Source organism: Canis aureus, chromosome 1 (assembly GCF_053574225.1).
Source record: "Canis aureus isolate CA01 chromosome 1, VMU_Caureus_v.1.0, whole genome shotgun sequence".
NCBI classification, from domain to species: Eukaryota; Metazoa; Chordata; class Mammalia; order Carnivora; family Canidae; genus Canis; species Canis aureus.
This window is the reverse complement of record NC_135611.1, coordinates 117,632,404-117,648,802: the sequence shown is the minus strand read 5'-3', so window position 1 is coordinate 117,648,802 and position 16,399 is coordinate 117,632,404. Positions and strand designations below refer to the sequence as shown.

Here is a 16,399-nt window from a genome sequence, read left to right as displayed (position 1 = left end):
CTCTTTAGGGATGGGGCCAGCGACTTCACAGCGCTCTCATTAGCCCTTGTTCCTCCAATGAGGGCGTGGTCGCCTCGCTTGGCTGCACTTACTTAGATCCAGGTTCTTCATTGGTTCCTTTTTTCCGCCACTCTGATTGGTTTATATTCCTCCCGGGGCGGGCCCTCCAGGTGCGGCCCTATTCTCATTGGCCTCGCTCCGCATGATGTCATGCACCAGCGCCGTCGCTTTCGCCGAACGTCAATCGCGGGCGCCCACCCCGACAAGACCAGAGAGTAGACAGCGGAACTGGCGGAGGCAGCTGAGCTGAGGCGGCAGTAGCGGCGACAGCGACGGCTGCAGCGATGGCCGGGGCGGGGCCAGCCCCGGGACTCCCGGGTGCAGGAGGACCTGTGGTCCCGGGCGCCGGCATGCCGGGCAAGAGCGGGGAGGAACGCCTGAAGGAGATGGAGGCGGAGATGGCCCTGTAAGGCCCGCGACAGGGCGCGATAAAAGCTGTCCCAGAGCCAGAGCCACCGAGCCCTGGAGCTTCCAGGCCGGAATCAGCCCGACATGGCTCTGTCGTGGGGAAATGGGACTTTCGGGATTGTGGGGGCGGGAGGAAGCGGAGGTTGGCAGGGGCGAAGGCGCCGTCGCGTTTCAGAATTAATGCGAGGTCCTGAGCTGTGGTGTCGGTCTTGCCCCCGCAGGTTTGAGCAGGAAGTTCTGGGGGCTCCGGTAACCGGCATCCCTACTGCTGTGCCTGCGGTGCCCACGGTCCCCACGGTGGAAGCGATGCAGGTCCCGGCAGCTCCTGTGATCCGCCCAATTATCGCAACCAACACTTACCAGCAGGTATGGCTGAGCTGAGGCATGGAAATCCGAGAGCACAGCGCTTGGAACACGGTGTTTGTATACAGACAGCTACTGGCATGTGGACTTACTGATTAGCGTGACAGATGTTTCATGTGCCAGGCACTGAGAACACAGTAACAACTAAGCAAACAATATCTCTGCCCTTTGGGAGCATATTATTCTAGAGCATGTCGTCCTGCGGAACTTTCTGTAATGATAAAAGTATTCTGTACGTATTAAAATTTACATTTCAGTTAAATAGTTCCTCGGTCTCGTTAGTCACATTCACCTGCTCAATAGAAAGTTGTATATGACGTGGAGAGAGAAACTACTGAAAGAAAACAAAAGAAACTTGTTCCTTCTGTCAGTAAATAATTATTGGGTGCCTTCTATGCACCGGGCACATAGCAGAGAACGGTACAGAGAAAAACAATCACTATCTTTTTGTGGTTTACATTTTACTGAGGAAGGACAGACAGGTCAGTCAGGGTAGAGTAAAAAAGGCAGAGGTTTATCAGCATGGTCAGAGAAGGCCTTTCGGAGGAGGTGACAGTTACAGAAAGATATCCATGGGGATATCTAGGGAAAGAGCATTCCCAGCAGAGACAACTGCCAATTCAAGACGCATACCTGACAGGTGCATACCTGACATGTTCAAGGAACAGAGAGAACAGTGTGGCTAGAGTAGAGTGAACAAGGGGAAGAGTGAGAGACGATGAGGACAGAGAGGTGATAGAGACCAGACGTGGTAGTGCCTTGTGGGCCACCATAAAGACCTTGGTCTTTGCTCTGAGATGGGATGTTGTTGAAGGATTTTGAGCAGAGGGGTGATATGGTCCAACTTAGATATTAACTAACTATAGCTTGTTTGGAGAATAGACCATAGGGGGGCCAGAGCAGAGTCACGGAGACTGAAGAACAGGCTACAATAATCATCTAGACCAGAGATAACGATGGCTTGGACCAGGGTGATGGCATGGGAGATGTGAAGGACAGGCTGGACATAACTCCAGATAGTGCTAAATGCATTGAAGGAGATGAAACAGGATGACAAGAGAAGTTGCTACTGGGAGGGGCTAAGGACAGCTTTCACTAGTATGATCTCAAAAGTCTCCCTGAAAAGTGATATTTTATTTATTTATTTATTTTAAAATATTTTATTTATTCATTCATGAGAGACACAGAGAGAGAGACAGGCAGAGACACAGGCAGAGGGAGAAGCAGGCTCCATGCGGGGCACCCCATGCGGGACTCGATCTCGGGACCGTGGGATCACACCCTGAGCCGAAGGCAGACGCTCAACCGCTGAGCCACCCAGGCATCCCGAAAAGTGATATTTTAACCTAGACTTAAAGTTGACGGATAGCCAGCCATACACAAAATGCAAGGAATGAAACCCTTGGCCTCTCAGAGTAAGCCAGCCAGGGCAGCTTGGGGGCACTAAGTCAGGCCACTCACCCTAATTTCCTCCCCAACAGGTCCAACAGACTCTGGAGGCCCGAGCAGCTGCTGCAGCCACAGTGGTTCCTCCGATGGTGGGTGGCCCTCCTTTTGTGGGTCCAGGTAAGTAAGGAGCGGTGGAGGAGAAGGAGCCAGGGGATCAGGCAGGGTGATCAAAAGGGATGCCTGGGACTCTCCTCCCACCAGCCTTGTCTCTTCCTCTTCCAACAGTTGGCTTTGGCCCTGGTGATCGGAGTCACCTGGACAGTCCAGAGGCTCGAGAAGCTATGTTCCTGCGTCGAGCAGGTAGGTCTGGGGCCAAGAACCCCACATTTAACCAAGCACTCTTGTTTTGACTACCGCAGCATCTTGCCGACATCATTGGACTAACTCACCCTCCTCGTTTCATCTCGGCTCTGACATTGCCATCTTCCTAAAGCACAAACCTGATCATATGCTTGTCAGTTTGGCCCCAGTAGGGCTTCACTTGATCATTGCAAACCTATCCCTTTACTGTTACTCCTAATCCCTACTCTTTGCTGTTTCTCCATAGCACTTAATACCTTATAACAAGTTGTAGGATTTCTTTGTTATGGCTATCATCTTTTGTTTCCTTTAAAATACAAGCTCCATGAGGGACAAAAGTCTTGGTGCCTGCCACATTGTAAGCGTTACGTGCTGTCTGTTGATGGGATAAATAAACTATCAAATAAGCACTAAGCTCATCACCTGGCAGTCAAGACCCTACATTGCCTGGTCCCTAACAGAGAGACCCCCATAGACTTCCCAGGAACCCTAAGCATTGCTGGAATATGCCCATAATATTCTTATTGATCTCTCTTCTCTCCTCTGCTCACTGTCACCCAACTAAAATCTTTCAAAGCCTATTAACTAAAGCAGATTCAAGTTAACCAAAATCAACTAAAATCTGTCCTCTCCACAGGTCATTCTTACTTTTATCGTCAAGATGACCTTCATACACACAGTCAATTTTTGTGACACTGCTTCCTTGTATGTGTGAAAAGAATACGTGTTCTGTAAAGTTTAGGTACAATCTCTCTTAAATTAAACTTGTTAATTGTGTTACTTAAGTCCTGTTATACTTTTTTATCTGATATCTAAGAAATCTCAACATCTCTTATTCTTTACTATGGGTTTGATCAAAATGCACATCTGACCTAGTCACCCTGCCCAGCTTCCAACCCTGCTGTGACTCCCTAGTGCCCTCAGGAGGACATCCATAGCCAGTCAACAAGGCTATGCTTGGATGCCTGCTGAGCTCTTGACCATTCTCTTAATGATGCTCTCCAGATTTCAACTTCTGCTATTACAATTATACTAAACTGAAAAGTGAAAACATTTTTGTTTATAAATGTTCTCCTTGCCAGTAGTCTTTACAATCACCCTTTGCCTGACTAAAGGCAATGGGTCTTTATTATCCTTTGGGTCTCAGTTCATAGGTCTCTTTCTCCAGGAAGCCTCTAATCACCCTGGCTAGGTCAGAGGGCTCCCCTGGGTTCTTACCACTCCCTAGGCCTAACCCTCCTAGTTCAGTCACCCTGCCTGGGCTTTACCTCATCTTGGCCCTGATCACTGTGGTCTGTCACTCTCTGGTGATGGGTCTGTTCCCTCCAACTCTGGACCAGGAGCTCCCTGAGAGCCTTTGGTCTTTTGGTGTGCTCCTAGTATTGTCTAGGACAGGAATAGGCCCAGAGGAGATGCTCAGTGGTAAATTTTTGCTGAATGAACGAATGGAAAGACTCCTGCATCTCCCCCAGAAGGTTCCCCAGAATCTTCTCCAGGATTTCTTGGATGCTGAGAGTACCCACACACACACACCTCACCTCAAGTGCCCCGGTCCCCCATGACACACATCCCCCATCTCTCTCTCCCACAGCTGTAGCCCCCCAGAGGGCCCCTATCCTGCGTCCGGCCTTCGTCCCCCACGTGCTACAGAGAGCAGGTGAGGGGGCCAGGGTCATCATCCCTGCCACATAACTTTCCCCCTAAGCCCTCCGACTCCCCCACTAACACCCTGACAGATTCTGCTCTTTCTTCTGCAGCAGGTGGTCCTCGCCCTATGGCCCTGCGGCCCCCTCACCAGGCCCTCGTGGGCCCCCCTCTTCCTGGCCCCCCTGGACCACCTATGATGCTGCCACCAATGGCTCGGGCCCCAGGGCCCCCCCTGGGCTCCATGGCTGCTCTGAGACCTCCCCTGGTAAGTGTGGACAGGGAGCTAATAGTTAGAGGTGTGAAGGGTGGGGAGATGCTCAGTCCTGGCTTGATGGGCCATGTCTAAGTCTGCCTTCTCACTCTCTTTCTGAGTGTGTCTTAGTCTCTCACTATTTCTTTCTGTGGCTGAATCTGTTTTTCCTTCTTTTTGTGAGGAAAGTAGAGAGAGAGAGAGAGAGACACATGCTGGGGATTGTTTCTGTCCCTATATCTCTATTTTCCTTTTGGTCGTCCTTCTCAGTTTTCTGTCCTGGTGTCTTTGTCCTTGTGTCTGTCTCTGACTAGAGACTTCTTTCTCTGTTTAGGTGTCTCTTGTCTGCTCTCTGGTCTCAGGCCCTTGCTTTGTTGTACGGGATGGGAGTAAGGTCTGAGTCTGTGAAAGGACACTCTTCATTGTCTCCCCTTGCCCACAGGAAGAGCCAGCAACACCTCGAGAGCTGGGGCTGGGCCTGGGGTTGGGCCTGAAAGAGAAGGAAGAGGCAGTGGTGGCTGCGGCAGCCGGGCTGGAAGAGGCTAGCGCAGCAGTGGCTGTTGGGGCAGGAGGTGCCCCCACCGGCCCTGCCGTCATTGGTCCCAGCCTGCCGTTGGCCCTGGCCATGCCTTTGCCTGAGCCTGAGCCCCTGCCTCTACCGCTGGAAGTTGTACGAGGCCTACTGCCCCCACTGCGCATTCCTGAGCTCCTGTCCCTGCGTCCACGACCCCGGCCCCCACGGCCTGAGCCACCCCCTGGCCTCATGGCTCTTGAGGTAAGCAGGGAGCATGGCAGTCGGGGGTGTGAGGCGGGTAGAAAGGGCAGGGAGGGCAGACAGGAACCCATGACCTTCCACACCCAGAAAAACATGTAGTCCTCTACTGATGAAGGCAGGAGGAACCCAGGAAACGAGAGGGGATGGAAGACATGGAAAAGAAGGAGGCAGACATGGGTATCTCACATTCAGAAGTATATCCAGTTCTTTAATTATGGAAGCAGGAAGGTGAGGGATGAAGGCAGGTGGGGGAGCCTGAAGGGGATATGTGTGTCCGAAGACTCCCAACCCCAAGCCCTTTTGCACCCCATCCCCTTCCTCTGCAGGTCCCAGAGCCCTTGGGTGAGGACAAGAAGAAAGGAAAGCCAGAGAAATTGAAACGCTGCATTCGCACAGCAGCTGGGAGCAGCTGGGAGGACCCCAGTCTGCTAGAGTGGGATGCAGGTAAGAGGGCCCAAGTACAGGGCCAGGCATTGGTCGGTCAAGGACACACCAAGGTCTCCTTGGGGCAGACACGGGGACCAGGTCACTCCACAACTGCTACCTCTCTGTAGGGCAGGCCATTCTGTTTGCCTACCTCCTAGAGGGCTAGACTGTGGCTGTGGGGCAGGCCCTCACCTAACCACTGAGGCTGTTGGCAACTAGGACCTTTTGAGCTCTGTTTTATTCATGAGAGGCCTGGCTTGCTCGAAGTAAAAGAACATATTTTTTTCTTCCTAACTTCTTATGAAAAGTTTTAAACACTGAATTGCACAGTGAATAGTCATGTAATCAACCACCTAGATTCAGCAATTGACACTTTGCTGTATTCACTTGTGTGTGTGTATGTTTTTTGGATTTTGCTCAATCATTTGGAGCAAGTTATAAATGAAGTTATTACTTCACTCCTAAATACCTCAGCACTCATCTCCTAAGAAAAGTGATTCTCTTTTTATATCGTAATACCATCAACATTCTAGGAAAATGAATGAGAAATCTATGGTATCTCATATTCCCTTTGTGTTTAAATTTCCCCAGTTGTCCCTGAATCATCTGTTATAACGATCTTTTCTTATGAATCAGGATGTGTACAGTTTTCTGCTTTAGATATCTCTTAGTGAGAACGGTCTCCCTCCTACCACTTTGTCTAGTGTGTAACAGTTTTTTGAAATGTCCATCCAGCCCAGTTGTTTTCTAAAAGGGCCCTACCTCTGAGTTTATTAGATGATTTCCCCATAGGGCAAGCTAACTTGTTCTCAGAGTGTCCTTAATCACCATAGAAACTGTGGAGCAGCCACAGTGCTAGCTGAAGAAACGGAGCTGCCTCCCATCTGAGTCCTTGCCTTCTGCCTCTTTTGGGAATTGTCTACTTGCCCCAGGCCAGGGCATGGCAGTGTCAGCCTAGATGTGGTCAGTGCAGGCTGTAGACCCTAATTCTGTGATCTTGGGCAAGCCACTTAGCCTTTCTAGCTTCCCTTTCTCACTCCAAGAAGGGGATAATAATAGTATGTGCCTTGTTAGGGAAGGGATGCTTTGGGCTTGAGTATGTTTGGTCTGGCTCAGGCCCAGCTCAGGGGATATGCTCAGGAATGGCAGCTGAGGTCAGCCTTGGAGGAGGATCAGTGTGTTTATGTTTCAGACTCAAAGGAGAATCAGAGTGGGTTTTGCAGAGAAAGTAAATGGGTGTCAGCACCTAGGGGATATCCTGGGGGAGAAGTCCAGGAAGCCAAGGGATGCTGGGGGCTCAGAGGAACAGCCAGGGCTAAGACAGAGTTAGAGCCTTCACCATGAGAATGGGTATGAAATGGCCCTGGGGTGGGGAGAGGCAGTACAGGTAGTTAAAAGTGAGGACTCCGGAGCCAGTTGCCTGACTTCCTATCCTAGCTCTGCCACTACCTGGTTGAGTAACTGTGGGAAAGTAACGTGACTTCTCTGAGCCTCGGTGTAAAAAGGTTGTTGGGAGTGCCAGATGTGTTAAAACTTCGCCAGTACTTAGCAAAAGAGTCTAGCAGGGTAAATGCCAAACAGATGTTGGCTATGATTACTGAGAGGGCCCAGGCAGAGGCTGCTGGGGCTACAGAGGGAGGAGGGCTTGGGGGATGCTTCCAGAGAAGGGGGTTCATTTAAATAAGGCAGACACAGAGCCAGGCATCTGCATCTTCTGACCTCCTCTCCCCCAAACCAGATGACTTCCGGATCTTCTGTGGGGACTTGGGCAATGAAGTGAATGATGACATCTTGGCACGAGCCTTCAGCCGCTTCCCATCCTTCCTTAAGGCTAAGGTGATCCGAGACAAGCGCACGGGCAAGACCAAGGGCTATGGCTTTGTCAGCTTTAAGGATCCCAGCGACTACGTGCGCGCCATGCGTGAGATGAATGGTGGGTGAGACCTCTCTTAGGGGCAGTGGGTGTGACTGGCATCTGGCCTGAGCCTGACCCCAAGCCTGACCCTGAGCCCTCCCTTCCCACAGGGAAGTATGTGGGCTCGCGCCCCATCAAGCTGCGCAAGAGTATGTGGAAGGACCGGAACCTGGACGTGGTACGCAAGAAGCAGAAGGAGAAGAAGAAACTGGGCCTGAGATAGGGTCTGTGGCCGGGCACCCGCTCCCTCCTGGCCGGGCGCTGGCTCTTCTCCCCGTTCTCTTTGGAAGATCCTCAAAAATCCACTCACCACCTCCCCAAAACCAGTTTCAATAAATTTACGTTATTTCTGTCCCTGGCTGGGCTTGGAAGCACTCTTTGGGGAGCAGGGCTTGGCATCCCCCAACTTGGGAATAGTGAATAGTGGGAAGGTTTAAAAGTGTACCTAGACCAACATGCAGACGGGCATTTCCCATCCCTGCTGTGTGCCTGTGACATCTTCCAGAAGCTTCTTCCACAGAGGAGGAAGCCGAGGCTTAGAGCAAGGCCAAAACCAAGCTGACAGTCCAGTTGTCTTAGGACCGCAGCCTGTGTTCTCAGCACCAAGGTAAGGGGCCTTCTGGGCCCTGCCCTTCTGGAGATTACAGCCTTCCAGGCTTTCATCCTCTCAGCAAATGCCCCAAAGGCCTAGCTCATGCTGGGGACGTGGTGACCGCAACAGTCTTGACCTCTGTTCCCTCAGAGCTCATGGCCCAGTGGCAGAACAGAGGCCCCTTGCCACACGGAGTGCTCAGGGTCGGGATGGCCGAGCCCAGGGTGCTGACCTGGGAGTCAGGGAGGGCTTCCTGAGGGAACTGGCCACTTCTGAGTCTGTCCCATGCTCTTCCTGTCAGTCTCTAGTGTCTGCAGTTCTCACCCTCTGCATCCCTGAGACTATGCTCCAGTCTCCTCTCTGCCAAACCCCAGCCAACTCTCTGGCCATAGGTCTCTGTGGGCCCCCAAGTGTCTCTCCGTGTCTGTTTCCCTGCGAGTATCTCTGTGAGGGCTCTTGTTTCTTGTCTCCAAGTGTATCTCTGAGTCTATTCTCTCTCTCTGCATCTGTGGCTCTCTCCTGCCTCTCTCTTCCCAGCCCCAAGCTTGACCCTGCCTGGCTGAGAAAATGTCCAAGCAGGATCTTGAACACTAGACTAAGAGCTTAGACTTTACCTGAGGCAGCAGCAAGCCCTGAGAAGCTGGAAGCAAGTTCAAGCAGGGGACTGGCATCAGATTTGCACATTAGGAAGAGCCCTGACATGGCCATGCTGTGGTCCGGAGGTCTGAAGGAGGCTGGGGCAGGGACCAGGCAGAGGAGGAAGACTGCATGGTTCAAGCATGGGGAGGGGGTGAGGGTCTCCCAGGGGCAGAGCTAGCAGACCCCTGGGCTGAGTGCGGCCATGGGAGGGAGGAAGCAAACAATGCCAAGACCCCTCTGGGAATCTGGTCGCCCAGGAGGGGTGTCAAATTTCTCCCATTCCCGCCTTCCCCTCCTTACAGCTCCCCCTCTGACGTCACATTTTCCAGTCTGGTTAGAAGGGCGAGGGCCTCCCTCCCTCACAGGAAGTGTCCTTCAGCCCCCTGCCACCTGGGTTAGACAAGCCAGCACCAGGACCCTCAATCCCTACCCCCACATCACTAACCCTTCCTGCTCCTGACCCCCTTCTCACTTCAGTCACTGAAACAAGGGAAGAGATGGGTAGAGGGAATGAGTCCAGAAAGGAAGCTTTTAAATGTGTACATTTAAGTCCTGAGGAAAGCTCAATGGTGGAGTTGAGAGCCAGATGGACAGCTGGAGGGATGTAGCAAGCAGAGATGGAGAGATGGGGAGGGAGACAGATGGAAGAGGTGAGAACTACAGGTGAAGGCAGTACAATGGGAAGGGAGATGGGGAGAAAACTGGAGAGAGGTAAGGAGGTAGGGAGAGAGATGGGGAGGGGCTGGGACTTAGCAGGAGCGACTGGGTGACCAGGACTCACTGGAGTCAGGCCTGGTGCAACAGAGACCCAGAGCTGGGGACACCAACTAGGGCAGAGAGCCATGGACAGACTGACACACAGACAGGAGGAAGGCCAGCCTCAGAGAGAGGAGGCCTGGGGCCCGGCGGGAACAGCACGTTTAGGATATGCTTCAGGGCCCTGCGTTAGATGGTAGAGCAGTGATGCATGGGGGCTCTTTTGCTCACCCAATGCTGGGGCCAATCCCATCCACCCACCCACTCTGTGACCTGGTAACTGGTTCTCCCTCTTAAGGCCCAGTTTCCCTTATGTAACAGGAACAGAAGAGCAGTGCCCACACCCCCACCCTCCCACCCCCAGAACAGCAAGTGGTTAATGATCAAGCAGGGTGAATATTGGAAATGCCCACATCAAAAAGGTTCTTTTTAATGGTAAATACGTAATACATAAAGCAGGATAGGTAGGTATAAGCATAGGCTCTGAAGCCAAGCTACCAGGGTTTAGGGTTACCAGATTTAGGAAATAAAAACAGGGGACAGGTCCACCTGGGTGGCTCAGTTGGTTAAGCATTCCACTCTTGATTTTGGCTCAGGTCATTATCTCAGGGTCGTGAGATAGAGCCCCCAGTTGGTCTCTGCCCTCAGCAGGGATTTTGCTTCTCTCTTCCTCTTCCTTTGCCTCTCCCCCCATTTGTGTGAGTGCATGTGTGCTCTCTCTCTAAAATAAATAAGTAGGGTGCTTGGGTGGCTCAGTGGTTGAGCATCTGCCTTTGGCTCAGGTCGTGATCCCGGGGTCCTGGGATCGAGTGCCACATCCAGCTCCCGGGAGCCTGCTTCTCCCTCTGCCTATGTCTCTGCTTCTCTCTCTGTGTGTCTCTCATGAATAAATAAATAAAATCTTTTTAAAAAATAAATTAATAATCTTTTAAAAATACAGAATGATGTGGAAAACAAAGGCAAAAGAAAAATTACTAAATTTCCTTACTACCTACAGCCCACCGACAAGTCCTTGAAACAGGCAGAGTGACATTCCACTAGGGACTCAACTCCCTTGACATTCCTCCTTTTCTGAGGGTAAAAGGAAATCTTAGCTCAACTCCTAGGACCCAGTAAGTCTACTTTAACATATAAAAATTCCTTTGGAAACTTCCTTTATCTCTACTGTGCAAGATATATGTTGGCAATCATTCCCCCAGCATATACATCTGGAGGGTCTCGTGACTCAGGTTTCATTAGACAGTAATAAATGACCTCTTTCCAACAATAGCCAGCCCCCTCAAGGTCCTGGAAACCTTGCTTCCAAAACTCCTTAGAGACTTACACACTATCCCTAACCACCCCCCAACTTGAAAGTATATAATGACCCCGGAGCAGCTCTTTCTGCCCACAGGTCCTGTCCCTGTGCTTTAATAAAACCACCTTTTTGCACCAAAGACATCTCAAGAATTCTTACTTGGCCATCAGCTTCAAACCCTAACATCTTTCCTACATCACAGGACACCCAGTTAAATTTCAAGTTCTAATAAACAGCAAATAATTGTTTAGTATAATTATGTCCCAATTATTGTATGTATGTATGTATGTATGTATATGTCACATGTGGACATGTGGGGGGGGTGCTGAATCATTTGAAATAACACTTTACCCCTAAATACCCCTAAATTCATTTCGTTGTAGAGATACCTTTCATACCATAATACCATAATCACATCTAAGAAAATGAATAATTCTGTATATCGTTCAGTTCATACTCCAATTTCCCCCATTTGTCTCAAACTATTATAGTATGGAAGGACAAGGATTCTGGAGATGAAGGGAAGTGGAAGGAAGTCCGCTTCCATTTCGCCTTTCATAAAATGAAGACTAGTACCTACTTCATAAAAGAATTAAATGAAGGCCCATGGCACACAATGAGCCCTCAATAAACGTCAGCTATGGGAGTTACTGTGGTTATTGTTTACATTGTTGATGTTATCATGATTGACACTCCTCAAGAGCAGCCCCAGAACTTCCGCAAAGCCCTCGAAGGGGAGAACTCGGCCTGGTTGGGGATCCTGGGTCGGCGTCCCCCATCCCGCCCCTCCGTCCCTCTGCAGATTGTGACGTTGGCCGACCTGGGGTCTGGCCGGAAATCCCCCTTCCTGTTGCAGATAAGCCTGGCGCAGCCCAGCTGACCCCAGACCCTCCCCCCTACCCCCCATGTCGCAGGATCAAATCCCCAAGACGGAAAGCCTGTCCACCAAACCCCCTGCCCCACCCCCATCACCCCGTAAACACGCCTCCGCACCCCGGGTCTCTCACAGCCCGCTATTCCCCAAGCTCCTGTCCAAGTCCAAGCCACCCCTGCAGCAGGACAGCTGTAGCTACCGGGAGGCAGGCGGCCACCCCTGAGGTGTGTGTGTGTTGCGGGGAGTGGGCCCTTGGCCCCGCCCCAGGCCCTGCAACTCGACCCAGCTGCGACCCCCGGCTCTGACGTCTCGGAAAATTCTCCCCTGCCCAGGCCCCCAAGGGAGGGGGTACAGGGTATGAAATGGGGCTGAGACCCCTGGCCGGGGGACAGAGAAACCCGCCAGAGGTGAGCCATGAACCGGGGACTGGATATCTGGGGGCCTGGACTCCTGGGCCTGAGGGAAGCAAGGGCCGGAGCCCAGACTCCAGGGTCCCTAAGTGTCACCAGCTCACCCCTTGCCCTCTTTCTTCTGCCTCCCAGAACATTCCCAGGGAGCATCCATGGACTTGTGGAACTGGGATGAAGCGTCTCCGCAGGAAGTGCCCCCAGGGAACAGGCTGTCAGGGCTGGGTAGGCTGCTGGGGCTGCGCCGGTGTGTGCGGAGGGTCCACAGGTGGGGGCCCCTGTGACCCCGACCCGGCCCTAACCTCCTCTTGCCTGCAGACGGAGCCGAACTCGGCTTCTATTTCCCGGAACTGGTGCTCCCAGGGGACGCGCTGACAGCGGAGCCCGGCTGGAAAGGTGGCTGTGGGCCGGGACTCCAGGGAGCCGAGGAAGGTGAGGCTGCGCTCGGGGTCGGAGGGAGAAGGGGGCGCGCCGGGCCTCCCGAGGCTGAACGGGGAGAGGGCTGCCGGCTCCCACCCTGCGGCTGGGAGGACGAGGCCAGGGTCCTGAGTTCTAGGTGCCAGTGAGTAGCGGCTGGGCCTAACCACCCAGTCCCTGACCAATAAAGACTGCTGGCCGAGTGGTGGAGGGGGCGTCTCTAGCCCTTGCTCACACCCTTCCCTAAGCTCTGCTCGCTCTTCTCCCTCGCAGGGCTCCCCCCGCCGGACTGGGGCTCCGCGTTACCGCACCCAGAAGCTCCGTGGGGGGCGGGTGAGTGTGTGCGCAGAGGCGGGGGCAGGAGGGGACTGGGGTCGTGCACCGTGGCTAGAGGTGTCAGTTCCCTGATCTTCGAGGGGAACAGGGCTAGGACGGGAACGCCTGTGTCCCCCAGGTGACACCACCTAGATCCGGGAGCCCAGGGTGCCAAGGCTGAGACTCGAAGAACCCCTGAGGGCGCCGGGGACCGGGATGCCTGGGATCCCCTCACGTGGGACCTGTTCCTTCCCACAGAGCCCGCCCCTCAGGCTCTTCCGTGGTCGTGGTCGTGGTCGGGAGACTGGACAGACCTGGCGTGCACTGGCTCGGACCCTTGGAGCCGCGTCTCCCAGGCCCTGGGTCCCGCCCCCTGCGCTGCGGCGGCGGGGCCTGCGGGGGCGACGGGGGCGGTGGGGGCTGCGGGGGCTGCGGGCCAGAACTGTGCCACCTCCGCGGAAGGGACCCACCCGTGGTCCTGCGCCCAGGCGGCGGCCGGCTCCACCAACTGGGACTGTTCTATTGGCCTCGACGGCCCCACCTACTGGGGCAAGGAACTCCCCGGGGGGCCCAGCTCGGACTCTACCATTTCGTGGGGTGGGCCTGCGGGCTCCGACTGCACCACGTCCTGGGGCTCGGGGCTGCAGGCGGACTGCACCACCTCTTCAAAGGGGTACCAGACTTCAGATCTCCCCACGTCCTCCGAACCCAGCCAGCAGTCGGACCGCGTAACCTTGGCTTGTTACCCCAAAAGTAACCACCGAGGTGAGAGGTCCGCGGGACCCTATTCTACTGATGCGGGGCCTGGGCGCGGAGGGGCGGGCCCCGGGAGACCCGCAGTGAAGGTGCGAAGCTTAGCTACCTAACAGCCCGAGGGAGGCGGTGACGGTGGGTCCCTGGGGAGGAGGGGACTGAAACACTGGTAGTCGGATAGGGAGCAAGGGACCCGAACCCAGGTTCCTGGGTTAGGTGAGAGGAAGAGAGGGGGGAGGGTCTGGATGCCTGGGTCACCGAGGTGCGGCAGCCAAAGTCCTCTACGTTTCCGAGATGGGGCCCTGGCTGCCTGGGTCCCTGGGGCCGCTTCTTGGGTTCCTCATGTGGAGGGATCCGGACTCTCTGGGCCCCAAGGAGGAGGGGATCTGGACTTCTGGCCCCCGGGTTGGGAAGGCCTGGACCCTTGGACCTTCATAGTGAGGGAGCCCGGCCATCTGGGTCACCGAAGGGACACGGCCTGGGGCCGGGAAGCCCGAGTGTTCACCTGCCCGCACTCCGCAGGTCCCATTCAGCTGTGGCAGTTCCTCCTGGAGCTGCTCCGAGACGGGCAGCGTAGCAACTGCATCCGCTGGACCGGCAACAGCCGCGAGTTCCAGCTGTGTGACCCCAGAGAGGTGGGGGAGCTTCCCAGCGCGCCCCCGTCCCGCCCCAGCCTCCTCGGGCTGGACGTAGCCGGCCCCGCCCCCAGCTCGTACCCTCGCGGCCCCGCGGGGAGTCACTCGCACCGACTCGCGTCCGGAGCCGCCCCGGAGCCGCCCCCCCTCCCCCGCGCGCCCGTTGCCCCGCCCGGCTCCCTCCTGCCCCCTCGGACTCAACCCGACCTCTGTCCTAGGTGGCGCGGCTGTGGGGCGAGCGCAAGAGGAAGCCCGGCATGAACTACGAGAAACTGAGCCGAGGTCTACGCTACTACTACCGCCGCGACATCGTGCGCAAGAGCGGTGGGCGCAAGTACACGTACCGTTTTGGGGGCCGCGTGCCCGGCCTGGCCTGTCCGGACTGCGCGGGGCGTGGACCGGGAGGGGCGACCCAATAAAAATATCCCATCAAACTAGTCGTGAATGCTGCCTGCGTGCTTCCCACGGATACTAACTAAGCCCACGCTAGGGACCCTAAGTGTGCACTACACACTCACATCATCCCACCCCCAGCCCCCGCCTGTGTGAACCTAATTCAGGCCGAGATTAAAACACACTCAGACCCTTAGGGGATCCACTTGTGTGCTTCACTGTGTGATGGGATTTTCGAAGGAATCTACTCAGTCCCTACAGGGCCTACTGCGTGCCTGCCTGTGCTGGCACTCCTAAAGGAATCAGACCCAATCACTAACTTTCAAGTTTACCTACTGTGTCTCTCCTGAAGAGATGACTCAGGACTCCAAAAAAACCAGTTTATGTGTGTCCTTCCAGTGCTTGGGACCATTAAGGACTTAGTGCTAGTGCTTGATCCCCGAAAGCACCTACTAATCTCTCCACTCGAAGCTGAGGGTGGAGAACTCTGATTTAGACTCCACGGAGAGCCTACCCCATTCTGGGAACCACTGAACCCCTAAAAGAGTGGTCGTCCCATTGACTGACAAGATGCCCATTTTAAATATCTGGTTTGGGAAGGACTAAAGGTGACATTGAAGCAAAGACCCGAAGGAGGTGAGGGAGGGAGCCAGCTTCAGGAAGAGCTTTGTAGGCCAAGGGGACAGCAAGTGCAAAGGCCCTTAGAGGGAAGTCAGCCTACATGTTCAAGCAGGAGGAGGCCAGCGTGGCTGGAGCAGTGGGAGTAAAAAGAATAGGAAAGGTATAAGAGAGACCAAAGTGTGTTGGTAAGGACTTTGGTTTTTGAGTGAAAGAGTCAGATAAGACCCGAGCGGAGGGTTCTAGGCCAAAGAAAAGTGATCTGAGGTGTTAACAGGTCCCTCTGGCTGAGTGGGTAATGGTGGAGGGCAGTAGGGAAGCCAGGAGGCCAGAGAGAGGGCCACTGCCATAGCCCAGGCTAGAGATGCCTGTAGCTTGAACCCAACGTCGGAGAAAATTCTGGATACATTGGTAAGGCAGAGCCAACAGGATTTCTTGATCAACTGTGGGGTATGAGAGAGTCAGGAATACCTCCAGAACTAGAAGCATAAATGTGTCACTTTCCGAGATGAACTAATCTCTGCCGGATCCAAGCTTTTATTCTTAATCTCTCCTCTCTGTGGTGCGGGACTTTGGTTTGAGTCCTCCGGGGACACAAATCTGTGTTAATGTGCGCTTTCTGAGGCTTGGGGAAAGAAGAAGAGCGAGCAGGGAGGTGGAGTTGGTACCATAGGGTTGCACAGAGCAGCGGGTTGGTACCATAGGGAGGAAGAGGGAGGGGTCGATCGCGTGACATCGGCGCTGCAGCCCTGAGTAGGGGGGTTCAGATTCCACCCCCAAAGCATCCTCCAGCCTAGGTGGCAGGAGCCGCCAAAACCCCTGGAAGGACACGGTGGGGACTGTGGGCCCCTAGTGTGGACAGGACCTGGGCCCGGGCCCTTCAGAGTTCTCCAAAGCTCAAAGCACCCAACTGCATCCCCGCAAAAAAAAAAAAAAAAAAAAAAAAAAATCATAATGTGACAAATGACCCTGGGAGAAAGGCTGGATCTATTTCAAACCCTTAACAACTGGTCCTGTAATAATCATAAAGAGCGTAAGGATTCTTGTGTTTTGTTTCGTGATGCTTCCCCAAGTTTTATAGAAGTACCCGGCACAGGGTAAGCATTCAAT

The 16,399-nt window shown here is 54.0% G+C and overlaps 2 protein-coding genes across 7 annotated transcripts; both read left to right on the top strand.

Moving 5' to 3' along the window:
• The first annotated feature begins 229 nt into the window (after positions 1-229).
• RBM42 (RNA binding motif protein 42) lies at positions 230-7,951 on the top strand. 3 transcript variants are annotated; one of them, XM_077854751.1, is made up of 10 exons: positions 230-466; positions 690-834; positions 2,313-2,397; positions 2,506-2,580; positions 4,172-4,237; positions 4,338-4,492; positions 4,920-5,252; positions 5,579-5,696; positions 7,417-7,611; positions 7,704-7,951. In XM_077854751.1, the coding sequence occupies exons 1-10, from the start codon at positions 345-347 to the stop codon at positions 7,814-7,816; spliced, it is 1,407 nt and encodes a 468-aa protein (XP_077710877.1). In that variant the 5' UTR covers positions 230-344; the 3' UTR covers positions 7,817-7,951. The 3 variants fall into 3 exon arrangements, with proteins under 3 accessions (XP_077710877.1, XP_077710868.1, XP_077710888.1); XM_077854742.1 differs by having other exon boundaries at positions 4,317-4,492; XM_077854762.1 differs by lacking the exon at positions 4,172-4,237.
• A 103-nt stretch (positions 7,952-8,054) lies between these two features.
• On the top strand, positions 8,055-14,715 carry ETV2 (ETS variant transcription factor 2). Of its 4 annotated transcripts, none has more exons than XM_077854772.1 (7): positions 8,055-8,200; positions 12,294-12,383; positions 12,477-12,590; positions 12,849-12,908; positions 13,149-13,655; positions 14,166-14,278; positions 14,497-14,715. In XM_077854772.1, exons 2-7 carry the CDS (start codon positions 12,314-12,316, stop codon positions 14,695-14,697), a joined length of 1,065 nt encoding a protein of 354 aa, XP_077710898.1. In that variant the 5' UTR covers positions 8,055-8,200; positions 12,294-12,313; the 3' UTR covers positions 14,698-14,715. The 4 variants fall into 4 exon arrangements, with proteins under 4 accessions (XP_077710898.1, XP_077710897.1, XP_077710899.1 ...); XM_077854771.1 differs by lacking the exon at positions 8,055-8,200 and adding an exon at positions 11,571-11,975; XM_077854770.1 differs by lacking the exon at positions 8,055-8,200 and adding an exon at positions 11,574-12,158.
• Positions 14,716-16,399: the final 1,684 nt, after the last annotated feature.